General features: G+C 42.3%; 2 protein-coding genes across 4 annotated transcripts in view; both read right to left on the minus strand.

Annotated features, from left to right (window-relative positions):
- Positions 1-178: 178 nt before the first annotated feature.
- On the minus strand, positions 179-11,080 carry golm2 (golgi membrane protein 2). 3 transcript variants are annotated; one of them, XM_069663139.1, is made up of 10 exons: positions 9,984-11,080; positions 6,737-6,791; positions 6,487-6,589; positions 6,026-6,116; positions 5,695-5,818; positions 5,261-5,344; positions 4,487-4,762; positions 4,136-4,273; positions 2,202-2,369; positions 179-1,229 (listed from the first exon to the last, which is right to left on the minus strand). In XM_069663139.1, the coding sequence occupies exons 1-10, from the start codon at positions 10,308-10,310 to the stop codon at positions 1,153-1,155; spliced, it is 1,443 nt and encodes a 480-aa protein (XP_069519240.1). In that variant the 5' UTR covers positions 10,311-11,080; the 3' UTR covers positions 179-1,152. The 3 variants fall into 3 exon arrangements, with proteins under 3 accessions (XP_069519240.1, XP_069519249.1, XP_069519231.1); XM_069663148.1 differs by lacking the exon at positions 2,202-2,369; XM_069663130.1 differs by lacking the exon at positions 179-1,229 and having other exon boundaries at positions 1,238-2,369.
- A 1,531-nt stretch (positions 11,081-12,611) lies between these two features.
- Positions 12,612-27,476, minus strand: part of fam189a1 (family with sequence similarity 189 member A1) — a 94,777-nt gene continuing 79,912 nt past the window's right edge. Inside the window, exons 5-12 of the mRNA XM_069661064.1 lie at positions 21,322-21,429; positions 19,270-19,430; positions 17,822-17,957; positions 16,090-16,168; positions 15,221-15,997; positions 14,816-14,887; positions 14,140-14,453; positions 12,612-13,350 (exon numbers count right to left, since the gene is read on the minus strand). Of these exons, the coding sequence (XP_069517165.1) occupies positions 13,153-13,350; positions 14,140-14,453; positions 14,816-14,887; positions 15,221-15,997; positions 16,090-16,168; positions 17,822-17,957; positions 19,270-19,430; positions 21,322-21,429 (1,845 nt within the window). The 3' untranslated portion in view covers positions 12,612-13,152. The remainder of the gene's footprint in view (positions 13,351-14,139; positions 14,454-14,815; positions 14,888-15,220; positions 15,998-16,089; positions 16,169-17,821; positions 17,958-19,269; positions 19,431-21,321; positions 21,430-27,476) is intronic.

Below are 27,476 nucleotides of genomic sequence, written 5' to 3' on the forward strand. Positions count from 1 at the left end.
CTGAATATTCAGAGGGTCGGGAATTTATGCTTTTCTTGCTACATACAACAGATGTATAATTATTACTGAAAAGAAAAGGTTTCACCATAGTTTTACTATAGTAACCCACTTCACACTGATGGTAAAGTATTTTTTTTTTCATCAACAGTGACTCTAAAGCACCATCACAACTGAGACATGACATGAAGCATCACCTTTAATAAAATTAAATTACATTCAATGTGCCTTTCCATGAGAAAAATCAATTTTCCTGGCTGCACGAACAGAACTGATTTCATTTTCATGGATTTCCCCAAAAGGTGAAGAATTAGGTTTCCTCAGTACAAATGGTAACAGTTCAACTACATTATGTACAAGAGACCTCATTAACAGTACAGTCCTCATGTACAGTCAGTTCCATATGTGCTTGGTTAATCTTTGCACACTGTTGAGGACACTAACACCGCTTTAAGTATTGCTTAAGCATCAGTATTTTGCTCAGTTTGATTAATAAAAAGGTTCAAATACATGCAATGGCATCATTAGAAAAAAAAGAACGCGGAGCACTTTGTAGTGTCGGTCACAAAGAAAGGAAAATTGATTTAATAGGCCATACGCATAGTCCTTGGCATTTGTAATATATTCCCACTCCTGTAAACGAAAAAAGAAAAATCTTCCATGTAAGAGTCCTAAAAGTATGTTAGAAAGGCAGAATGCCAATTCGTGTCTTTGACAAACACCTCAGGTGAAGAGTTTGTTTGATCAAGCAACAGTAACATAAAAAAAAGGAGGAAAAACAAAAGTTTGACCTTGACGTTCAGATGTGAGTCAACAGGGCTCTTTAGACCACTCCCCCATGAACCGAGGAAGTTATCTAATTACAAAACTCAACAGTCACTCTACAGGATATCATCTCTACTGTCATAACTTAGAATCATTAGCAAATTAACATCAGCTAAGGACAAACCCATGATTTTTTTTACTTTGTATTATGTTACGTTATTCAGAAGTCATTAGTTGCAATGTCTGTTTTGTAAAAATAGTCCATGACATTGAGGATGCGCCCTAAAAATGTCTTAAATGTGTTGATGTTGTAACTGTTTCATCGAGTGACCTCGGTTGTAGAAAAAGGTCTGAATATTTAGTTGAAATACGGCTGTTCCGAGTTCCCATTCAAAGAATATCAATGGCTTGATGTCTTTTCCCGTAATCCACAGCCCGGTCTCCCTGCATGTCTCGATCGTCATCATCTGGAAAAAAGGAAGCAACACAAACATTAGAAATCACGTAAAAGACTTCATTAAGTGGAGTTTATTTGCTTTATTATTACAGATAAAAACTGTTTTTGCATAAAGTTATTGCATCTTAACTGTGCCCTTGCTATTAATATAATTAAATCAACAGTTGAGCAAATCGGAAACAGTGCTCGTCCATGAAGGAAAGCACAATCAGGATAGGTTTTTCCTCGTTTTAGACATACTTCAGCATACTGCATGTCAAAGGTAAACAATGACAGACTTTCAGCTTCAAGGGTTTTAGAGTGTGTTAATGTTCATCTTCTGAAATGCTTCCTAAATCTATCTGCATATTGTTTGCTTGCCTGGTGGTCATTATAAATAATCAGAGGCTGTATTCAAACTGGACAGTTACACAGCTATAATAGATGAAAAAGAACAATCACAGCCTTACTGTTATCACCAGGCTGTCATGACCTAAATTATCATCACACATAACATTTAAAAAATGTAGCAGGGAACAATAAGACAAAAAAACAGGCATGCGTTTCAATAATTCAAGGCGAACACAGACACATTCACAAACACAGTGAGCTATATTTATCTACTGGTCTGGATGTGGGTCAGATGTTTGGTGGGCACAGACAGGTGGTATAGCTAAAATGAAGCACAGGCACTAGATGGCAACTGTATTACTCTCACAGAACCATAAGTTCCTGGGTCAACTTTATGCTTGGATCGTTACTGTGTCTATACAGAACACACATGCCTGCCACAGTTCAGGTACTCTTGTGACCAGGCTAATTTGTGACCCATCTGTGGTTTTTGATGGATTCAAGGACCAAACTCAGGGTGCTGTGAGCTACTCTAACTGTTGGGACAAATGCAGGGAGGGGGCGGCAGCAGGTCAGGGGTGAAGGGTGGGAGCAAGGGAGGAATGGTGGATACACATCTGGACAGGCAGCCCAGTCCCCCGGCCTGGCTCACCTTGAACGTCTTCCTCCCCACCATCACCATCCTCTTCCTCATTGTAGGCAAGCTCGGCCTGCTTGTCGGCCTCATACTCACCCACGTTCCCATCGTCCCCATTGTAGTCCGCTAGCTTAGAGCCGTGTTGCGGATCTACTGGGGACTCGTTCTCATCAAAGAACCGGCCTGCAGGAGGCAGAGAAGGGCCTCATCAGGAAGGGAGGGAAGCGAAGGCAGATGTAGGGAGACGAGAGGAATGGGTGAAATACTGCGTCATGAATGCATGAGGGAACAAGTGAGCGAGTGAAGAGGATGACAAAAGATAAGAGATGAGTGGAAACAAGGTGGCAGGGTAGGTAAAAGAAGTGTTTCTGAGGACTTACAAAAAGCCAATCATGGACTTAACGCAGAGAGTCAAGTGAAAACAAATGCGGTCGGCTTTTAATGAGAGCCTCTTTAAGAGTCACGAAAGCGCCGAGCGCTAATCGAGTTAAGGGCTTAATCATCTGTACAATCCAATCATACAGCACAATAGCCCTGCTGTAAATCCTATCCTGTCTTACGTTTAGGTTTGGGGCGGTGTGAGAAGAGTTGATTTAACTAATGAGTTATTCTTAAGGATTTAGAAACAGTGAGTATTTAATTTAATTCTGTTATATATCAAAGCATTTTTAGACAAAGAGGCCCGTTTGAAACTACTATTTGAAACAGTTGGATTTAAACCAAAAGGATATAGCAACAACAACTTGAGTTGTTTTTACTGGATATTGTGGATATAAATCGGTCTCAGTGGAATGACTTTGAGAATATTTGTCGATGATTTACCTGCACAATTAATGAACAGGAAGTGGACATTTTTGTTTTTAAGATGTGGCCATGTTAGAGATGAAAACTAGAGATGATTAAACTTTATAAGAAAAGTTCAAATTTCTAAAGATTCTCATCAGAAAAACATCTAATAAAATATCTATATAATGTATTTCACTGTATAATAACAGTTACGTCTTAATAATATATACAAATTAAATTTTGTACAAAAACCTAACTTAATCAGTGTTTTTACTCTCCTCTACATATACGTGCTGCTCCTTCTCTATCACACATGTATCTGCAGCAGTTCTTGCGTTCCTCTCTCGCGTCACACAGATTTTAGACGCACTGTTGATCAGGACAGGGCTGGGTGGGTCCCGAGAAGCACCGAGCCAGGCGGTGTTTTTGGGCTGCTAGTGTCTAGTGAGCACCAGGCGCTGCCAAAAACGAGACATCTGGTGGGTATCGGGTGTTAATTTTCTATAATAGGATGCGAGTATAAAGAGACCAGAGGCAGAAGATTTGATGAAAAACAAATTGAAGACGTGAACTGAATAGAGTTAGCGTTTTGAGCAGCAGAGCTGCAGAGTTAGAGGTGGATGTGTGAGGGAGATGAAAGAACAGAACATGTGAAAACAGATGAAAACAGAGGAGAAGGGGGGAGAAAGGCAGCAGAGCAGAGCAGAAGCCAAGCAGCAGGAAAGGATCATCTGGGAGCCAGGTGTGTGTCATTTGTCTCCTCTGCTCTGCAACTGAGGCCTCTCTTTACTCCCGTATAGTGCTCCTGCCCATACTCAGACACGACTTACTTTTAACAGACACTCATTTAGAAAGGCTTACTTAAATGAAATAAAGAAGTAAGGGTGTAACCAGTTAGAAATGGGCAAAATCCACACTCCTGGCAAGGCAGTTAATTGCATTTGACTCTCTGGATTGACACACATCACTGTCAAATGGGAGGCAGCAGGTGAGCACTAAGGCGGAGCTAACAAGAATAGCTGTGGTTATAATTGTTTTTCATGTTATTTTTCCACACACCTTCAAAGTCAAACCATGGTTTAATAACAGAACACCCCTCTAACAACAACCTCCATTAGGTTAGGACAGTGTACTCGTTTACACAGTGTGGCGTGGGAGCTCACTTTGGCGGTGGTGAACTGGCTCTGCTGCAGGTTGGTCTTTGGCGTGGTGAGGCTGGATGGGGTTGGGCACCTGGGCAGGGTTGGGGGGCAGAGGAACCCCCTTCAAGTGTTCCCTGTCGCCCTTGACATTATCGGGTACTGAGAATAAGAAAGAGACTTTGGTTACAGTTGAATGTAACAAGACCTAAAATGTTCTTCATTCATCAGAGGTGATTTAATGTCGTAACAACACCATGACTACATCACAATCAAGGCAATACTAACGTTCACAGTTCATTTAATCAATGAAGCTACATCTTAATGAAGCTTGAAACTGCATCACATGCATCAAGGACTCGATGCTTTCTGTACCTGGTAGTTGTCTTTGTTGCTCTCCCAGCTCGTCAGCCTTGATGCCTGCCTTGTTGTCTTCTTCAAACACGATCGGTTTGTCTGCCTGTTTGACGATGCCTAGGGGTGCAACCGCCGCTGCCCTGCCCTCCACTCTGTCCTGCAGCCTGGGCTGATCCAGGGACATGGCCTGACCACCAGGGCCATCAGCTGCCCCGACTCTGGGTCCAGCACCAGCTCCTACAATCCCATCAGGGGCGTCATCGTGCTTCTGAGTAATGGCCGGTTTCTTCAAGCCTGGAGATAAATAGAGAGGCAAAGTGAGAAAGTTTGGGTAGTGAGACAACTCCGGATAATGTTTGTTCTTGATTTGCAACAAGGACAGAAATACAGCGAGACTTTGGAGCAACAGCTCCAAGAAAGCCGTCATGTTCAGTGACATATGAGGGAGTGGCATTTCCTGACCCTGCTACAGTAACATCTGTCATCTTTTGGTCAGCTCTTTTCTCCAGTTCTAGTTTCAATCTCTCTTCTTTTAAATACTCAAACAGTGTTTGCAAGGGCTGATTTAATTTCTGGCTGTTTTGCTGCCCACTCAACAAGTTTAAGGTTCAAAAATGTGGCATCACATTTGTATGAGTCTATATCTTAAAGCTAATTGGTCTATGCACGGCACTTTATTTTTACTTGACCCTGTTCTGCCTACACTGCTGTGAAAATGAGTCCAATAAATATACTTTATAAACAGTTTCCTTCGTCATGAATTGCTTTTGAAAGCTTAAGTTTATTGCTCACCAAATTGCACATCATCGATTTTTCCCACCTCGCTGTCTTCAATACCAGGCATGCCAGCATCACTGCCGGGTTTACCCATCTCTTCTGTAACAGAGCAGAGGGACTTCAGTGGATATGTTGGTAGACAGAGATTTGACAAAGGCTCTGTCACACATTTATATACAGAGAAAACTTACAGAGTGTAACTACAGGACTAAAGAAGTCTCAGTTAGATTCATATAAACAACTACTTTTAGGATGTAACTGACTTCATGTAGTTTAAAGGCCCATCTCGGGGCGGGCACTGCAAATTAGCCAAGGCTATAAATGCTGTAGTGTGTGGCATCGGTTTACTTGCTTCATACTACAAATAAACATTAAATAAATAAACAGCAATACAAGGAATAACAGAAAAGACAGCCCATCTTTGATTGACACAGTTCCAACCACTGTACCTTTTAAATCTTGACTGTCATGCTGGCGAGTGGCCTCTGTATGGCGCTCTCCAACCATTTGCACACCGGCTGCTCCATCTGCATGTCTACCTGCCGCCACACCCTTGTGGCCGTCCATTGCACCCTGAAAAACAGTCAAAATATGAAGCAGGAAATTTGCATATGGATGATGCTGCCAAGAGGAAACTCTGTCACGGTAACTGCTATCAGCACACTGGTGTTCAAAATCTCAGAGTTGTGAAAAAGTGCTGCACTGCTTAATGTGTACCAGAAGGCAGGGGACACAAGAACAGTCACTATCAAGTTTTATTAAGACTTTATAGACACTCACCTGTCGTAGCTTTGATGTTTCGACCACCAGAGCCTTTTTAGATTCTTCATACTCCTCTTTCAGTTGAGCAATCTGACGTCCACACTGTAAACTAGTAAACACATATTCCTCGTTAATTTCACCCGCATCATCTTCTTCACTATGCTATAAAACTGATTTCTGCCAACAGGCAAATTGAAATCAGGAACAACAAATGAGCGAAAATAAACACATTGTAAAAACATAGTATGATGCAAAAGAAAAAACACAGCAATTAGATGAGTTTTATAATTAGAGATACAGATATTCAATTACTTAAAACAGACAGGTTAATTTTTATTCTAAAGAAGCAATAGATGTCATAATCATGGATCATTTCGGGGAGAATCATTTGTCTCAGTTCATGTCACAGTTCCCCAAAGTGTGGAAAACCCTGGGGGCAGTCATTGAGGCCAACAGGAAGTGGTTAAGGTTTGACATACCTCTCATACTCCAGTTTCCGTTCCAAGGTAGTGCTATTCTTCTTCACTTCTCTCAGCTGATCTTCCTGTTTCATGAACTCCTGCTTCAGCTCCTTTAGCTGCTCTGTTGCAGAAACACAAACACGCACGTAAACACATGTACGCAATATCAAGGAGACATTTGGTCTCTTACATGAAGCACAAGAGCTATGAAATGTATGCAGTGTGATTAAGAGCGCCCTCTGCTGCCGAGACACGGACGGTGTCGTACCTTTCAGCCTGGCGATTTCTGTCATTTGGGCTGTGACTTCCCCGTGCATCTTTATCTGCATAAAGACAAAAGGAGCAGGTTAAAGAGAAACTCAGGTTGAGCTACATACTCTCTGTCTCCTCTTCATCTAAAACCAGTTCAATAAGAGTCCAGTGATAGCTGGCCTGCTCAGCCATAGATGAATAAACTGTGCAACAGGTTCTCTAATTAGGAGCGTTCCAGCATTCACCCCGGGGAGAACAGGTTTGTCTTGTTTTTCTGTGTAACAAGGCTTCACAGCACAAACAGATGGGACCCAGTCTGACATTTCATTTTGCTACTGCTACAAGGCAATAAGTGCCTGCCTGTCAAAACGGGTAGGGGTATGAAGACACTGTTGCAGGCTTTGTTGCCGATTTCATGCTGTGAAAAAATGTTGAAGGATCTCACTCAACTTAACTGAACAAGTTTGTGTGTGTAAGATGCAGAAAACCCTGGCACAGAAGCAGATAGCTCATACATATGAGGTCTTCTGTGACCAGAAAAAAGGAGTCCCTGAACACTGCAACACCATCCAATAAAACTCTATAATAAGCAGGACTGATGTGAGCCTTAAAACTCCACCTGCAGCGCACACTGATGCTCACTGTGATATTATTTATTGAAACTGCTGGCTGCTCTTTATTTTGAGTTTTAATAAATCTCACCACCGTATGCACACAGACTCCAGGGGAGCAGAGAGTATAAGCTGAGGAGGGAGGGAGAGGGAAGGGAACCTTTGAGTTTAAAGTGATGACCCAAAATCTATCGAGTATCAAACACTGAATCCCTGCAGGTTTGAGACATGGCTGTTAAAAAGTCGCAGTTTTGTCCTTCCCAAATACAGCTGCTGGGGTTACCTTGAAAATGGCCACACTTTTATGTTCAATTGTGACAATTCTCACAAAGTCCACGGAAGCTTACAGCCTCCTTATGTGACAAAAATACTTTTTCAGTCAAAACACAGACTAATACAGATTTCTGGTGGAGCTTTGAGGGGGAAATGCCACAGAAAAAACAGCACGTTTAGCCTTTAATTGAAATACAATGACCATAAAATACAGAGCATATAGTGAAGACCTTTAACTCTTGGAATCACTGTGATTGTCTGAGTTCTTGAATGAGTATAATTAACTAAGGCAGAAGGCAGCGAGGAAACTGTGGCTGGGAAATGCAGAGTCTGTTCTCAAGACTGAAGCGTCATCCTGTCCCCCTCCTTATATGTGGTTAACAGCTTCCCCCTTCAGACTGCTTAAACTGGCTGGATAGAAACACGTCTCAAAGGTAGACCACATATACTGTACTGTGTGGAAGCCGATTAAAAGTCAACTGTCACTGTTTTCTCTGCATTGCAGGCTCTTAGCTTTAAGTAGTATGTGTCTGTGTAGAACAGGGTTGGGCTGTTGACAAAGGAAAGGAGTGGAACAACTGCTACTCAACACCTGTATCTTGATCAGGAAAACAGGGAGCCGGATACTGAAGTCTTTTTTCCACATTTCATCTAAACTCGCCTCAACAGCAATATAAGAATCCAAGCTTTGGCTGCATCTTTAAAAATATTTATACAAAACTGGCTTTCTAATTTTAGTGCCAAAAATGATGCATTTAAAATAACAAACAGTTTGTGGAAGATTAGACGGTGCCAGCATTACAGGCACTAAACAGAAGGCTAACTGTAACAGGGCCATTGTTTTGCTGTGATCTGCTTTGGCTTCAGAAAAGGGGATTTGGCAAAGTAACAGTGTGTGATGGTCAGCGGGAGAAAAGTTTCCAAATGTGAAGTCATTTGGAAAATGTCCCTGTTAAGGCCGACGGGTGACTGTGGTTGATTTATGAGTTTAAGATTACTTTAGACAAATAGGTGTTTAATCTATTTTAATAGCACTGTCTTGTCTCTCAGCCAAGGCTTGCTGAGCTTGTTTTGTACACATGTTTCCCTCATACATTAAAGCTGTTGTATCTTGATGTTCACTTAGTAACTAACTAATAAAGCTGGGAGGAAATTTGATGTGCTGTTCGTGGTTATTTTGTCAGCAAATGGAAAGAAATTCTTCCACATGATGTTCCTGTAATCTGATATTTCCACACATTATCTTGCCAATGGACTTCAGACTCTGACCCTTTCTAACAATAAGACTTTCTTTGGTCATGAAGGCAAACATAAAGTCATCCTTTGCTTCCGCCTCACAGCTCCTGAGACAATATGCAAAACGTGTCCAAGTTCGGTTTCACTGTCTAACCATTGCGGACGTTAGGATTAGAATTTAAGATAAACAAATGTATGCCTGCTGTCAATGAGAAACAGGCACGTACGGCTGGATGCAAATTACAGGAAAACCTCCCTCCCATCTGGTAAATGTCTGCCTGGGCAGCTGGACACACAACACAGTGAACCGGCTGGTCCATTGCTCAGGACAAGAGGTGGGAGTTGCCTTGTGGGGAACACAGAGAGCAGGCCGCTCTCAGTGAATACATTAACGCCGCCCAAAAAAAGAGTAAAATGTGCTCAAAGAATCATTAAACAAAGCAAAGAAAGTTGACCTTATATTGGTGTATGTGTATGTATTTTATTTACCTCATGATCATAATCCAATAGGTGGGAGAGATGTGAAGAAAATTGGATTTGAAGTGAAGCAACTAAGTAAACGGGCTGATTTTTTAAAGGAAAGGATTTGGACATTTGAGCAGCAAAGGATGAGTCGCATGTAACAATACAGTTGCATGTAGCACTGTAATGGCTTGTCTCTTTAATATGGATGAAAATGAGCTAAAAGCCTGTCTCTCTCAGTCATGATGCTTCACTTTCCAAGCACATGCTCCATCTTATATAGAGTGGAGAGATTACAGGATATGAAAATATTATAATGTGATCCAATATTTGTTCCTACCTCCGTTTAAAGCAACGTGATTCTAATGTAAACTTACCTGGTGAGCTTTGTGTTCTGGACAATTAGCCTGCTTTGTGCTCATATCCGCATTACTGTTTACTTTCCAATTACTAAATATTTTCTGAGAGCACTTATAAGCATTGATTGATAAGGATATAACTTACATATAGGCAAACAACGAATAAAGGTATTTGGTCAAAATATTGTCATTGTCATCTGTCTGTGAAAACATTGGTGACCTGCTTCAACTAACGTGTAACCTGTGACCACTTCTTCTCAGTGCTTGATATCAGTAATTACAGAGAGATTACACTGTATTTAACCAGACATTGCTACTGTACCTTTTCATCAGTGCACTTTTTGATGAGGCCCTCCCTGGCCTGCAGCTTGCCCTCCAGGACGCTGTAATCTCCATCCTTCTGGTCGATCTGTTTCCTGTGCGTGTCCACCTGCACCATCAGCTCAGAGTTCCGCTTCTCCAGCCGGCTCCGCGCCGCGTCCGTGCGCTTCACCTGCGTCTGCACCTCCGCCAGCTCATCCAGCAAGCGGCCGTGCTTGTTGGACACCGTCCAGTAGTTGAAAGACAGTATGGCGATGATCACCGTCAAGAAGATGAGGATGAAGGACGGGAGGCGGCCTCCCCGTCGGTTTGCACCAAAACCAACCATTTCAAATTTAAAGTGTCACGTTACCTCAGGTTGTTACCGCAACCTACAGAGCTCAATGAGAGTATTCTCCCGCTGTACAACACATCCGTCTACGTGACATGCCGCGTATATGCGGCAACCGTTCAGAAAGGCAAACACTACACACACAGACAGTCATTAAGCTTCAAGACTTTTCACATTTCTCCTGATATTTGCTCTCCTTCCTCCTTCCGCACACTCGGCATCTTCTCTGCGACTCGACCAATGTCAGTAGGTTGGGTGAAATACGCCCGCAGGGACGTGGCCTAGCTCAGCTGGCAGCGTGAACAGAAGCAGACGAGACAGACGTGGACAGCTACACGGCTCCGTGGCAGTAAGGAGTGCAAACACAAATCATACAGCTAAGTTAGCTACATATCTTTAGCATCAGCTGCTGGCTTCAGGCTTTTCCGGTGAGCCCAGTTGGGCTGCATACACTGCGGTTTGAAGCTCACCGATTCACAGACACGCCATCAAACACGAGCACTGATGATTTTCGACCTGACGTTAACGTTAGCATCCATTAGTGTTGTCGCTGCCCAGCTAACCACTTTACTCCAGCTAGCAACGGTAGACGCGAGAGTACATTTAGCAGATACTGTCTGATACAGAAAAAAATAAAATATCGCCTCTTCTTACGGAGGACGGTTGAAAATCCTGGTAAAAAAAAAAAAATCAAATTATAATAAGCACTGAGGACCCATGCTTTGTATATCACTATTCGATTCGCTGCCTCCCAAACATGATTTCTGCACTCCGTAAAGCTAGCTGTCATTAGTGTGCGCATTTCCGCTGTATGCTACCAAAGCGCAAACACATTTCAAAATAAAAGTCCAAATCGACCGTTTATCAGCGCGAATAAAGCGTGGCTTTGGTCCCTAAATGGCATCGCCCGTTAGGCTGTATGCGTGAAGACGACACTTTTGTGTTAAACGTCAAACGACAAATCACAGGCACACGATGAAGGGGATAAACATGTTTGAAGATATGACGACCTTAGATTTTGGAGAAGTTGCTCATAAACCGGAAAAACATGGATGAATGAAGGAGCACTTTACTATTAAAATGGGGAAAAAAAGGATTTACATGTAATTATTTATTAATATTTGGGGTAAGTAAATGTTGCGTGTCAGTCTTGCAAAAAAAAGGATACGAATTTATTATAAAACATATTGTGCATCGCTTTCTGCTAATGAATAGGTAACCCTTTATAACAGCAGAGAAAAGTAAACTGAGAGACACCAAGCACTTTCCTTTTTCATATCTAGAGTGACGATAAAAAATGTCAAAATAAAAAAATAAATATAATATATATATATATTATAAAATAAAATATATATGTAAAATATTTAATAGTACAGCAGTTCTATGAAGCAAGTTTCAGGTCTAAAATCTCTAAATTACTAAGTAAATCTTAAAGTGAACGTACAGCATTTACTTAAGATTACTAGATTTGATTTGATTTTCCTGTAAAATAATAATGATTATTAACATGTATCGCTGAATTATGGTTAGCAGCCTTGACCCTTGATTCTCTGCATCAACTACATGAAGAAGACATACTAAATTAATCCCAGAGGAGAAATTAATTTTTTCACTCCGTTTTAAAAACATGCTACAGAAACATCGGCCCGAAACACACACATGCACAAACAGGACCCTATGGACATGCATTAATGGAGAGATGTCAGAGTGAAGGGGCTGTACATGGACATGCGCCACGAGCAGTTGGGGGATTCGGTGCCTTGCTCAAGCACTGGAAAACCAGATGCAGAAAACCAATGCTAGATATGAATGCATTAAGAAAATCAGGTAACCTAATAACTACCTGAAGTCTTAACACCTTTGTTGTCTGCCTTTAAAACTTGCCTGTGAGTGAAATGTTGGCAAACCTCCATTTAAGCTCAACAGACTCACTTACCATACTTACTCAGCCTGTGTTACGTTAGTCTGGTTGTTGAAAGTCTGCCAGGATCAGTCACAAGCATTGCACATAGTAATATAATAACTTCAATGCTAGCCTGCATTAAAAAAACTACCTACATTTGAACACTAACACCACATTTGTATGTATGGCTTATTGTACTGTCTGGTGTATCTATTACTTCGTCCCGCCCTGGTTGAAGTGACCACAAATTCCAAATGCTACCCACTGCAGACTGTTTACATACACTATGAAGAAACATTAATTGAATAAGAACAAAACCACAAGATACAAACTCATATTTTATTGTAACACTGATAAGAATTGTAACACAATGAGGTAAGTTAAATAATCCACATCTGTCATGTTCTTAAACCAGCGGCACCACAAAATATTCACCAACCGATCAGTAACAGCTCCACAAGTCTGCAAACAATGGCTAGTTAAGCCCAGTTGGTTCAGTTCACAGTTTAATACAAACATGTCTCCCTCTGCTTCTTATGAGGACAAGAGGAATACTGGTAACACAATCTCCTCAGATCAGCTGTGTATGTGTTTCTGTTTTAAGAGATGAAACTCAGTAGAAAAGATCCCCTGAGGGAGAAACATTCTTTTGTTTTTGTGATGAGAAAGAAGCCACTACAGACGCTGGCAGGCTCAGTCTGAGTTTGCTACCATTTCTGCTGATGACTTGGCACGGTCTCACAGGGCACTAGGAGATACAGTATGAGATCATTTCAGTTTGCCTGTGCTGCAGTCACACTTTGAAAATGAATGATCTTTCAATGCTGGACGAGTTATTAATTACTCTACAGACATCTGCTGCACAGCACAGCCTGGCTGCAACACCAGCACGGTTCAAAATGCCCTCAGAGGTTCGATCCGAGTCCTTGTTAGCGGTCAAAGAATAGTTTCTCTGCACTCAAGGCTTTGTTCAGAGGAGGGGGAGTCCAGGAGGTTGGTGGAGGCGCTGGTTGTTTGTTGGAGGTGTTTTGGACGGCGCATGGAAGGGGACGAACTCAAAGCACCGCAGCTCTGAAGGTGAAGATCCTCGTGGCCACGCTTCCTCGGACTGCCACTGATGCGCTGGGTCATCACCTGTGAAGCAAGATAACAGCCAAGAATGAAAGAGTGACACATGTTGCTAGTTGTCTGGGTTTTGTGTTTATGGGATTTAACTGAGCTTTGACAAAACAAAGTTCAGATTCAAACTACATTACTTAAGTTATATGTTACAACATGTGAAACTGCAAGATGGGGGCGGTTGTGCCTCAGGAAGTGGATGGGGTTACTGACTAATGGAACAGTTGGCAGTTCCACCTACTCATGCTCTACATCTTTGTGCAAGACTCTGAACCCCAAGCAGCTCCCTATTGGCAGGCTAGTGTGCGTCTTATGTGACAGGCAAATTGTAAAGTGCATTCGGGTAGAAAAGTGCTCCATTTGTGCAGCTATGAAAAACTTTTTACACTGCTGCTGTAGTCCTGATGCTGTATCTGCTCAAGTGAGGCTGTCATGCAAACTTTTTTTCTATACACTGAAGTAACAATACTGTGAATGCTATTTTCATTATGAGAAATCTAATTAGTTCAGTCCATTTCATCAACACCTGTGCTAATTAAGCTCACTTAAAATAGGAGACGGTTTTGGTTAACATGAGCGTTATCTTATAATTGTGTAACATGCTAACAGTAAGTGTGCTAACATGCTAATCAAGGCATGCCACTCAGCTCAAAGTATCTGTGAGCAAACATATGAAACATTTTACAGGTGTGTTATGAGCATTACTTTTATGCTGATGACCAATAAAAGCTGAAATAAGCCTACAAACTGCTGCTTTGCACTAAACTGCATCATTGGACATGATCACCCATCTGATTCAGTTACCTGATCGATGACATTGGCACTAAAAATTGCCTCCTCCATGTGTTTCTCATCCGACTTGATGACACATTTGATGTTGTTGACGACCTGCTGGACTTCAGGAGGTAGACTGCAGCTGGAATGCTCCAGGAACTTTGCCACCAGTATCTTGGTGTCTTTGTACATCTTGAGATCAGCCAGGGAGTGCGGGCGCTCGTTGGAGGACTGTGTGTGCAGGGATCGGGGCTTAAGCTGGATGTCAACTTTCCTGCCCTCCTTTTGCTGCTTCCTGTGACTGTGTTTAGCTGCAGCTACGTCTGTTGTAACGTTTGTTGGCTCTGAGGACAACACAGAGAAGAAATTTTGAAACATATAAAAAGACATACATCACATAAAAACAGTTAAAGTTAGTTAGTTAAAATAAGCATAGGATTTCTTTGTTTCCAGCTTTGTGACAATCTATTTTTTAAATTCATCTTCAGCTGACCTACAAACTATAATTCTGCAAATTTGGAGACACATAGTGTTCACTGGACAGCCATGATTATTAACATTTGTTTCAAGTTTCTTAAATTATCTCTTCATTTTGTCAGATTTACAGTTTGTCCTTCAGGTCTGATTGTTTCACAAATAGGTTAAGAATGCTGTTCAGAAGTGGATGTCCCACCACCACATGAAAACACAGTATCTGTGATATTACCTTGCTCTGGTGACGGATGAGTTGATTCTTCAGCAGCGGGGTTATTTGCAGAAGCGCAGCTTAAATTTTCTCCTGTAGAGGGAGACAAGAAACTTAGTGTGGGACAACTAAAGGGCCTGCTGTTGCTGGTTAGTCATCCAGCGTTGCTCAATGAGAGGCTGTGGGCCAGTCATAATTCATTTCATTATCAAAGAATCTAATCTAATTCTTAGTTATTAGATTATTGTTTGAAATATCAAATATAACAAGACAATCTATTTTCCAGGGAGATGTTTTCAATGACTTGTTTTGTCGTGACAGTTAAACCCTGTGATAGTCACTTTACAATGATAGAAAGAGAAAATGATAATGCAATCGTTTAATATTTGTTCTGAGAGATTGATCACTTTTCCTTGCTTCACTCACTTCCTGTCGTAGAGGAGCAGGAGATGGGGTCACTGGTGGAGCGGACGATGCGTGCCAGCTTGCGGTACCTCCTGGCTGCTCGGAGTCCCCGCGGCTTCTCCGAGGGTGAGACGCCACTTTGAGCTGAGGTAGAGGGGGGTTGTGATGTGGAGGAGGGTGACCAAACACTGAAGCACAGCCTGGGGCCGCGCGGCCTGCTGGGAGGGGAAGGGGAAGGAGAAGGAGCCAGAGGGCTGATGGCTGAAGTGCCACCAGAGGAGGCAACAGAGGTGGGGGAGCAGGGCTGAGGTGGAGGAGGGAGCGTGACAGGGAGCGTGAGCTTCCTGCTCATCATGCGTGCTTTAATGAGGGAGTGTGTCGACACTTTAGGTGGCTCCTCTGGTAAATGTTTGGCTGATGCCAGCTCGTCACATATGTGCATAGCAGCCCTGAGGTCCTCACATGGATGTGTGTTTTCCCCGGAGTCCTCCAGGTTGCTGTAGTTTTCTGAGGACCAGTCTGGGGAGCGTTCAAGAGAGTCCTGCGTGTGTGAAGACTCGCTGTATCCTGTATCACTGGGCCGAGCGTCAGTGTTGGGCTGTCTGTGATGGCAACGCGAGGTGCCACGTGTGCAAAGTTCCAGGCTGGGGCAGCTTCCATTGATGGGGGCCGTGTGGAGTGTGCCATACGGAGAGGAGTCAGAACCCTGGACCTCCAGGGAGCAAAGGTCCTCTGAGGAGCAGGTCTGGTCCTGATCAGCCACCTCTGACACCATCAGTGACGCACTGTCCACAGAGGCTGAAACAAGGGAAAGAAAGTATCATCAGTTTGAGTAAACAACGAGTACTAGTAAACAAAGAGATTCTCTGCAGAGCTCCAGCTGTCTTTACCCTGAGTGCTGAGTCCTGCTGTGGTGTTTCTCTCACACAGACTGGATTCAGTGGCCTGCTGCTCGTTGCTGGTGGTGACCTGAGAAGAGGAAATCAAAAGTTGAAATGCTGAACATAACAGCAGTGATTGAATACAATGAAATGGGTGGTAAAGTTGTATCAGTCCAAGCTGGATATTTTTTTATGTGCAGTATTATAAGCTGTGTAGCACCTAACACGCAACAACACTGTTTGGCCTGTAGAGGGCACTACAAGACAACACACTAACAGAAATTTCTCTCGCGTACCAGTGGAGAAAACTATCATGAGAATCGAACGAGAAGCTTAAATTACAATCAGAAAATGTGCTGTTAAAGGTACAGTATATGACATATGTTCAGAAAGCTTCACATCTCTGGCCTGAAATTCTTCTCCCCTCTGATTTTTTTTTTAATCACACAATCAATCTATCACTCCCTTCTTCCATTAGTTATTTACGGCAACCACTGCAGGAGAGAAAACCTTCTGCAGACTTTAATTTGAAGGACAAGGTTCAAAGGTTGGATGTGTGAGCTGTGGATTTAACATGTATAATGGAAATGAGGGAATGAAAGCCTAAGGTGTTAAATTGTGCTGAGAATATAATAGATAGATAAAAGGGTTTGTGAACACATTATACAGCTATTTTTAGCTGCGCACAATGAGGTATAGTGGAGCTTTAAGCAGAAGAAAAACTCAGTTCAATTCAACATGACAGAGACAGGAGAGCATCTCAGCTAGTCTCGAGCAGCAGGTGATGCTGTGATTTTTGCCTTTAAGATTTGACTGGCATCATTTCAATAGGCTGATACAATCACGCATCAGTGATACGATCATTTAGAGAAGAGCGTTTGACAAATTGGTTTCATATTCATATTATTTACATTTACGACTTTAATTTCATTTGCAGTTAACCTTGAAAAGCTCTTTTTAGGCTAGTTCTTAAATAGTATTTTTATTCATCACCAATGTAACGAGCCTAAGCTGTAATTTGTTCTAACTGCCAATTAGCATCTCTTAGCTAACACCCTGATCTAGGATGCTTAACAATGTAAACATTATCGGCTACCTACTAAACATCAGAATGTTACCCCTGTGATTGTTAGCATGCTAGCTTTCTGTTATTAGCATGGCCACTTCTCTATTTCCCCAGGGTCCTGTATTCCCAGGTAAGCGCTACCGTCACAGTTTAAATTGGGAAGAAACAAAGGGAGATGGAAATTTCAAATGCTGTTGTAATGATTAAAATCCACTCAGCTACTGCGGAGATATCAAAGTCTAAAGTCGAGAAAAATATCTTGCCCACAAATTGTCCTGTAGGCTGTGAGCTGTAGGGGGGTGATTTCAACATATTGACCGAGCGATATATACATTAAACAGTTGAGCTAGAGAAGAAACACTGCTGAGAACACAAAAGCCTTTAAAATGTCTCCTTAAGTTGTCACGATAAGTGGCTATTGAGCTGGGGAACACAGGACACAGAGCTTTAGCTCCCGTTAGCATTTAGCTCAAAGCATTGATGCGCCCGAGCAGAGCCTCACAGAGCCGCTAGCATGGCTTCAGTCTTTTGTTATAGCTACTGCACATATGTAAAATATATGTGTTTAAGATTAAAAACAGGTAACTGAAGACTAGATTTCCCTGCCTTTATTGGATAAAAATAATGATTTAATCTTATAGGCCCAGTTGACCTGTCAGAAAGCCTTCCTCTCACCTGGCTGGCAGGAGTCTGTCCCACCACCGACTCATACGGAGGAGGCAGGTCAGTCGGGTACAGCGTCCCTGGGCTGTTGATGGGCACCCCGTAGATGGCACTGAAGGGAGAATGGGGAAAGTCCAGGTGGAGGCCTCTGTCAGGGGCACAACAGCAGAGATTCAACCCAAACTATAAACACAAAAAAAATCCCCAACCCGCTAAAAATCCACATCGTATTATAACAGCAATACATAGAGAGGAGAGAGGAGGGTGAACAAGTCACAGAGCAGAGTGATTGAAATTCATCCTCTTGTCCGCACCACTACAAACCAGATGATATATACTGGTAGTGTACAATCCTACGAGCACCTCCACTGTTATATGGTGCCAATTAAGAATAAGCAGCCATGCGTGCAGTCATATCTTTTAATTACAACCCTATTCTCCTCTAAAGTGGCGGAGCATGAAATACAACCTGAGAGCTCCACCAATCATCCGAGGCATGATGATGTCATGACACATCCCTGGCCCCGGGCAGGGACACAGTAAATGCTTCATCTGCCTCGTTGATATTTATGGCATAATTGACAAACACATGTGGCTTCCTGCCAAATGGCTACATCAGCAGCACGCTCTCTGGCAAGGCCGAGACAACGGAGGGAGTGATGAGGGAGGGGTCTGTGATCCCTCGGACCAGCTGAGAGTCAGGGAAGTCACAGCTGCCGAACGGAGCTGACCACGGACGATAACACCATGTGTGACGTCACAGTCAGATGGTGAACGGACACAGGCTACGGCTGCTTATCGTTTTGGATTCAAATGTTGCTTTTTCTGTATAAACCTTCTAATAGGAGAGTCTAGAGTGGTAAAGTTAAAGCAGTTTTAACTTGACAAACCCCCAAGACGTACTGTTTTAATAAAAAATCTTGTTTCTTTCCTTCAGTGTGTGTCCTCTTGGGAGCTTTTTACCACCGAAACTTCCCTCCAGGTCCTAACCTACAAGCCCTCTGAAACATTTTCTAAAAACTCTGCAATAACTGGGAGCGCTTTGATACCCAATTTAAATGGCTGCCCTCTGAGGTGGTTAATGTTGCCTTTGGTAAAAAAAAACAACAACTTATATTTCCACAATTATTCCCACTGCATTTAGTTCACTTACTCACGGCAACTAACCTGCTGTTTTTATAAATAACACTTTCTGTTTTCTGGATTGCACTGCACCATGCAGTGATAGTATTTTGGCTGTGCACATAGATTTGACGTCAGATGTCATTCATGTTTTTCTGCATTGTTCTGCATGAAACAGGAACAAGAAGAGTATGTGTCTTTTCTGGTGAGGAAGGGAATGATTGAGTTTTAAGAAGTAGACTGATGTGTATAATTAGGGTGTCTTTTAAAATTTGAACAATATTTGTCAGAAAAAATGAAGGAATAACAGTTTCGAAAGTATGTGTTTTGCTGCTCACCTCTGTCCGTCCATCGAGGGGGTGCAGGTGTACTCTGGGGGGTAGTACGGCGGTGGGGGAATGGGGGGAATAAACTCATCGAAGTCCAGCGTTTGGTGGAGGATGGTTCCATGGGGGGTCATACAGTCTGCATTCAGAGCTCGCGCTCGGTGCGGCATAAACTGAAACACAGCATAAAAACCATTATCAGACATTTATTACACAATGTACTGAGGTGTTAGGTCTTAGTTTAGACCCTTATTTATCCAGGGAGACGTCACTGGGCATGTGTCTATTTAAAGCAGTTATTATACAAGCACTTATTATACATCTTCCCCCCCAGCAGCTGCTAGTCAAGCAGCACTGAAATCATTGACTTTCCTGACTGACAATTTTCTTACTGAGCTTAATAAAAGCGTAACACCCCTTGCGTTTCTTTTATACCTCTTCTTAATGTGGTTTTGCTTTATCTTAGTCACTTTGAAGCACTCTGTTAAAGGTTCTGTGCAAATAAACTTGCTGTGACTAATCTCCGTGTGAATCAACAGTTTCTGCCACAATTTTCCACTTCTAAAATGTACAGAGGGTTCTCTGCTGTGATCTGTTCACAGCTTTGATCATCTAAAATTAGGCCAACCAAGAAGGGACCAACGTGAAGTGCTCGCGTCATTGTGAGAAAGAGGTTTCACTTCGATTTTTAATTGCTGTGTTTGATGGCCTTCTTACTTTAGCAGGGCCTGCTGTGTGTTTCCTCTTTTCTGTGTCTGTGTTGTCTCAGGTTTCAGAGCATCTTGGAGCACCTGGCCAGTCTCCCCAGGTGTATTTAAGACCTGGCCCTCTCGCTCACATTGTCTTTGTTTAGTTGGCTTCGGCCGTCGTTCTAGTTTTGTTTCCCACAATACAGATTACGCTTTTTTTGTTTGTCATGCCTGATAAGCCAGGTCATGACACTGTGTAAGGTAGAGCTTCATATGAATCTATTGTTGCCTTGTTATAATCATGATTATTTCTCAAACAGTTACTAAGCTGATAAGTGAAAGTGAACCAAAATTGATGCTGGCCAGTGAAATAATGATCTGATATTTCTCTGTGGGTTCATGAGCAATCCATTTCACATACATGTGTTCACTTGACACATTCTTATTATTGATATATTGATTAAAACAGCTTTAAAAAAATAAAATCCTCACTGCCTAAAAGTGTATCAGGATTAACTGTGTAATTATTGAATATGTTTTCAAACATGGGGATAAGGTAAAGTCATTTTATCAGTCACACGAATGCTGCCATAGCAACATCTGATTTATAAATGGAATTCATAGCTTACATTAAGATGAAACTAATGCAATGTTAAATTCCACTTAATTTATTCCACTGGCTTCTTTAAAGCTGTGACTGCTATTGATTTCCTGCCACTTTAACCTTTTATCAAACCAAGCGTCTCATCTAAGAGCACCAGCTTTAACATCAGCAGAATTTACAGCCTGGTTCATAAAATGTGTAAAAGGTTCCTGCGTCAGACGTTACTGAAAAGCTACTTTACATTTGGTGTCATGTTGGCAGTGTTGCTCCACATTTCCTGTTGTTGATGTGTTTATGGAGGCATGAAATAAGCACGGCTGGTGTGAAACGCAGGGGGAGCTTGGCCATGCTAATTTCCCTCATGACTGAAAGCATTTAGCTGTTGGTAATAGTTTCATTGTTCCACATAAAATGACTAAAGAGGGTCAGACTGAGCTCGGCGTACCTGTGAGGGAAAAATCCAGAGAGATGTTAAGCTGTTTTCTTTAAAACCTACTTTTAGAGCAGCAGCAGGAAGCTGGGAGAGGTCCTGCAGCAATTGACCTTCACTGTGTGTGTTTGCATGATATTGTATTTACAAAAAAGGACGATTCAACGAAAACTCTCCGCTATTTTAAAATGGATTAAGGTTGGCACAGCACTCCTGAGCTGCATGTGTTTACTCACCTGGCGATAAAGATCTCCAGACTAAGAATTTTATTATTTTTCCATGCAGGGTGGTCACTGAAAAGAAAACAAAGTCAGCTATTGTAGCCGTCTGCACACACTCACCATCTGCAGCACATCGGTGGAGACCATCTGCATACAGCACATGGCTGTGGCCAGAGCACACACAATGGTGGAGATGACGTTAAGGGCGCATACGCTGAACAGCAGCTCCTATGGGAGAGGAGGGGGAGACGAGGAGAAGGTTGTTAGAGGAACAAAAGAAGAGTGTTAGAAATAAGAGAGATGACAAGATGGTGCAGGAGAGGAGAGAGGAAGAGAGGACAGTTAATATAATGAGTATTAAAGCTGAGTAATGTGAGAACAAAAAGGTGGAAATGTGGAACAAGTTGAAGGTAACACGAACTGCGCTGACGTCACCTGTAAGGTTACAAGTATCGGAATGACTGTAAAGGTGACAGTGACGTGAGAGAGCACAGATGGCACCCACAGGAGTCCCAGAAGACTGCGTTATCAATCCTTTCATACAGTTAAAAAGGTTAAACTCTTAAAAGATGAAGATACATTATTAATCCTCACACACATAGGTCTGAAATACATGCACAGACAGGAACCTATGAATGTGCATTAATGGAGAGATGTCAGAGCGATGCGCCGCGAGCAGTTGGGAATTCAGTGCCTTGTTCTAGAGTTCCCAGGAAATGAGCTGGCACCTCTCCAGCTACCACTCCTAATTTACAATTCTTGATCCGTATCAGGACTTGAACCAGCAACCCTCCTGTTCCCAAGCTAAGTCCCTACAGACTGAGCTACTTGATTTCTGCACACTTGCAACCCCAGCAAACAAATTCCATAAACGAGAAAACAACCTCATAAACATCCAAGGTTTAGATGTATTCACATTCACACTCTGGCGATGCAGGGTGCAGCAAACAGTATTGAATCTGTCAGCAGAAATAAAAATGCACGCTGGTGAAATAGTAGCCTGGCATCCTGAATCAGAGACATGACTTATGACTGCAGTCACATTATGCTGTTTGTGCTAATCTTCTAAAAGGTGGAATATAATCATCTTTAAGTAGCTCCCTTTATAAAACTTATCAACTATTCTATTTCCTAACAAATGAGCCTATAATAACTGTATCATAATAACAGAATTAATTTCCTGGAGCAGTAAAACCACCTGATGGAAACTGGCTCTGGAAATAGCAGCTGTTAAGAAAATAGAGGAAGTCGAGAGGAGAGAGGAGGATAGAAATGCGTATTGCTACTTCCGAATGAGAAATTATAAGTATCATCCATCCATCCCTTATCCTGTTCAGCCTATCCCAGCTGTCATTGGGCGAGAGGCGGGGTACACCCTGGACTGATCGCCAGTCAATCACAGGGCTGACACATAGAGACAGACAATGTTTCACGCTCACATTCACTCCTACGGGCAATTTAGAGTCACCAATGAACCGAACGAGCATGTCTTTGGACTGTGGGAGGAAGCCGGAGAACCTGGAGGGAACCCACGCATGAACATGCAAACTCCACACAGAAAGGCCCACTTCGTCTGACCCGGGATTCGAAATAGGAACCTTCTAGCTGTGAGGCGACAGCGCTAACCACTGCACCGTGCAGCCCATTATAAGTATAATTTATATATATAATTGTTCCAGGTGACCTGAAGCTCACAAACAATATGCTGTTATTACTATTTATAAAGTTTATATGGTTCATGTGTCACAATAAATTCACACTATAGTTGTAGTTCAATAATCAGACTATTATTATCAATTAGCATAAAATTGTCAAATGTTAAAGTAATAATCTCGAAGATTTTAATTTTAATAAAGGTCTGTTAAGTCACTATCTATCGATGCATGACTTAACACAATGGTGAGCCTATGGCCCACTGATGAAAGCCTTTGCGTTTGCAGTATAAAGTATTATTACAGACTGGCTGTCTGTGGCGATTTTCGTGGAAAAAATCACAAGTGGCGCCCAGTTAGTGACGCGTTTTCCATCACCCAGCAGTGGTTGGTCTGCCAGAGAGGGTAGGCAGAGCTAAGCGGCTGCTTTTCTGGTCTCTGCAAGTGTTGCTAGTAAACAGTAATCTACTATGGCTGAACAAACAAAGAAAAGATCGATGACTACAGATACAACTTCTAAAATAAGTGAAAATCGAAAGAAAAAGAAACAAATTTGACGCTCAGATGAAGGAAAACCGTCACAAGCGAGTTACAACTGGAGATAACCGAAGATGTCTGGTTATCTGGGACATATGCGCCCCCAATCGCCTTTTATCGCCATTAGTTGGCGCCAAATAGAACAAAACTGAGAACTTCTAGATTATACCTTTAAGAGGGATGAGAAAAGGACGGAAATGCAGGGGTTTGTGTCGCAGAGACTTTGATATGGGATGGTTAAATATAGCAAAACAAGCAGAAGTGAATCCAAACAAAGCTCCAGCGCTGTGATTAAAACCTCACTACGCCTCTTTCTTGTTGCGTGCACGCAGCCTCATGAATGAAGCCTCCCAGTTACAACATAAAGTGATTTCCAGCCTGCTGCACAGATTATTCACCAGATTCAGCAGGCACATAATTACCAGTGACACTACAAAACCCCTGCTTGTATCAGACTGCTGATAATCTGCAGAGAGGACAGCTGCGTCCCTGCTGAGATCTACCAGGTAGCAGTTTGTTGTCAGGGAGCAGGTACCTTGACTTTTTAAAGAGTTTCAGTCTGAGAAGCAACAACTTCCTGCCAGCCACGTCCCATTACTCACATCCTTTCCTTTTGAAGTGTGCGTTATAAAATGGATCAAGCTGGCATCTGGGATGTGCGCAGTTGCCAGGCCTGCAACTGTTTTTCAAACATGTTTGATTTCCACTAACTAGTTGCCAAAGATCAAGTCTGTGTGAGCTGGAAGCCTTGAAGTTGAAGTTGTGCAGTGCCAAGTATAAAAATCTGACTAATACATGTTTGCGTTGGAAGTGAACAGTTTTGGAACAGGCTTTGTGTAGGAGGGACGTCTTGGAGACTGAGAAGGACGGAGCACAGTCACTCTGACATTTTAAACATGAAATATCACAAACAGTCACTAAACAGAGTGAAAGGATTGTCGCTGCTTGTTTAGTGACGGTCACAGGAGGTTACATGGTGAGAAAGTTTTGAGAATTGGAACAAAACTTCTCAATTTCTCTGTAAGACAGAAGCAGATTTATGTCTTCCAAGTTGTGTAGCATTAAATGTTTGTATCACTCTTAAGGCATATTTTAGCCCTTTAACTCCAAATCACATTTCTCATTACCTTTGTCAGTGTATGTGTTTTAAATGTGTGTCCCTGAGTGGCATGATGTGTGAAGCCTATCATGGCTGAAACTGAAGATTAAGTTTTTGTTTGTTTGTTTCTACAAATGTATGTGCGACTAAGGCTGCACAATTAATCGAATATTAACTCCGATCACGTTTATTTTTGCTTCTTACGATTACAAAAACATAATTGATAGCGATATTGACGTTAAAATAACGTGCTCCGCCCGTGGAAAACTCTGCTGCATATCAAATCACACGCTCCCTAAACCAACAGCCACTCCCCCAGAGGGCGATCGAGAAGCTTGGCTTTACTTTTGGGGGAGTTCATGTCATGTCATGTCATGAGCGCCTACTTTGCAGCGGCAGTTTAAAGAGGAAGACAGTCGAGGGAAACAAAAGTCAAATGTCTGGAACAGAAGACGAACAGCTGGTCCCCCAAAACGGCTCGACAACGGTTGTTTTGAGGAATTTTGGGTTTAGGACAAGTGATGTTTAGCAAGAAACAATAATATGAAAAGAATGCATGAAAACCTGTGTCTGCGCCGCAAAGCAACAAAACTAACTTATTCAACCACCTGAAAAAACAAGGCCAAGAGGAAAAACGTTGTAAAAATGCTGTACAGTGCGACATCCTATCCACCCAACTCCCAAAGACACAATGAAATGTCCAGTGATGCACCAAACTTAAGTAAAGAAGATCATCTTATGTTTTAGTTTGATGCAAAATTTTAATGTGTAGCACAAAATGGAACGCGTTTGTTTATTTTAATGTGTCCCTAAAACGAATAAATAATCAGGATCTCAATATTGATCAAAATAATCATGATTTTCATTTTGGCCATAATCGTGCAGCCTTATGTGTAACACTCGGTTAATCTTGCAGAATCCTTTTCCTGTTTTATTTTGAAGTCCAACATCTCCAGTCATTTCAGTTCCTTCCCTCATGTGTCTCCTGGTCCCTTGATTACCAGCACCTGTCCTCATTACACACCTGCCTCTGATTATGTCATTAGCCACCCGGTTCAGTTACTCGTTTGTTTTCCCTCCTTATCTGCCAGATTGTCTTTGCTCTTCCCAGTGAGTACGTCGCTTTCCAGCTCATTGTCTTTATCCACGTTTTTTGATTCTGCACATTTTGACAGCTATTGAATTAATTTAATGACACTTCAGAATTAACTTTAGAGATTTAAACCATTAAATAAACATGATGTGAGGTAATGCAGTGGAGATAAATCAATCTGCGTCAATGACTGATTCATCAGACAGTCACATAACCATCATGATGTTCCGGCATCTGAACCAGTCTCAGGCCTCTGCGAGATGATTAATATAATCTCTAAGACGTGAGGTCAAGTGAGGTCCTAAAAGGTGGAGAAAACAAATGAAAAAATAAATACATTTCCATGTTCTGACTCCTGGCCTCTGCAACCTCGTCTGAACAGAGACAGATTGTGCAGCACGCTGGGACTTACAGGAGGCTTAATTGGTTTCCTGCATCACTGATACTCGATCGTTGCCTCTTGAACTGTGAAGTTGTTACTCTGAATAATTCTACACACATGGGTCCACTAGCGGCACCGAAAGTAAGGCTCAGAGTTGCAAAAGGACAGCACCCAGATTTTCTCTCCAGCCAACACAGAGCTTCTGCTGATCGTCTCAGTGAAGGTCAGAGCGTTAATCTCTGCTGTCTTTGGTAACCCCGAGACGCCCCTTACAGCATGCGACAGAAAGCACAGCACTTCCCACAGGAAGTCCGAAGTTTTTTTTTTTAAGATTATGTTTTTGGCCTTTATTGGATACGACAGTGGCGAAAAATAGGAAGAGAGTGTGGGGATGGCATACAGCAAAGGGCCGAGGGTTGGAGTTTTACCCGGGGTCGCTGCGTCGAGGACTGAGCCTCTGTGTATTGGATGCGCGATTTAACTGCTGAGCTAAACCGACACCCCGACCTGCCACAGTTTAAGAGAACTGTTTAAGGTTGTTGTCAAAGCTGTCAGACATTTTTAAACTTCCAATGAGATGGATGATCAGATGTGTCTCACATAATAAAACCGACTCACACAACCGGTACAGACAAAGATAGATTGATGATCCTCACGTCACCTCACATCAAAGACAGACTCGCAGGCGACTGCTAACCATAGCCCTAAACACCAGGGACAGAGATTAACAACCTCCCTGACAAAGTGAGATGTGTTGCATTGTACAAACATATCACAATGTTGTCAATAAACCAGACTGAGCCCATAAAAGTCAGTACTCTGCTTCTGTTTAAAAGAACTTACAGGCAGACTTACAACAGACTTACACATTTGTGAACACTGCAGCAAACAATGGGTACTTAGCACACGACAGAAGCTACATGCAGCTATAACAAGGCAGTAGGTGAAGGTTCTGTCCAGTGTGTATCCCTGCAGGAAGTGATCTGAACTCTTCACTGTTTTCAATGAAGAAATAGTCTTCATGTGAGTTGGCAGACTGAATTATGCTCACCGTCGATCATTTATCCATCCTGCTGTGTAGCTCGAACAGAGAAGACTCCTTCCTGAGATAAAGCTGTCATTACTGTGCAGCAGAACACAGACAACAACCTGTGTGCTGCCCGTTTCTTGTACTGTGTTCTCGGGGTTATTATAGTGAATGTTGTTGTGCTAAACAAGTCTCAAACAGCAAAGTTGGAGATCACAAAGCATCTAGTTTGACAAGAAATGACAGCTTCATCCGAGTTTATTTTTGTTGTGGGAATACATTTGCCGCACAGATGCGAGACGGTGCATTTCTGTAATATCCCTTGTGACCATCGTATACATAATGACATAATAAATCCTACCAGGCAAAGAAATGTAATACACCTCCAGAGAAACATAACATGCCACTTAGCAGATATTTAACCTCGGGAAGATACCTTGCCCAAAGCCATTCGGGTGAGTGAGTTAAACAGCAAGGTTACACAT

Source organism: Semicossyphus pulcher, unplaced genomic scaffold (assembly GCF_022749685.1).
Source record: "Semicossyphus pulcher isolate SPU_LCO1_2020_fin unplaced genomic scaffold, fSemPul1.0.p SCAF_1, whole genome shotgun sequence".
In the NCBI taxonomy this organism is placed as follows: domain Eukaryota; kingdom Metazoa; phylum Chordata; class Actinopteri; order Labriformes; family Labridae; genus Semicossyphus; species Semicossyphus pulcher.

Coding starts and splice junctions, on each gene's coding strand:
- golm2 (XM_069663130.1), bottom strand. CDS start 10,310: ATGGTTGGTTTTGGTGCAAACCGACGGGGAGGCCGCCTCCCGTCCTTC. Junction 5,345..5,694: donor TGACAGTCAAGATTTAAAAG/GTACAGTGGTTG, acceptor GCTCTGTTACAG/AAGAGATGGGTAAACCCGGC. Junction 4,763..5,260: donor AATCGATGATGTGCAATTTG/GTGAGCAATAAA, acceptor ATTTATCTCCAG/GCTTGAAGAAACCGGCCATT.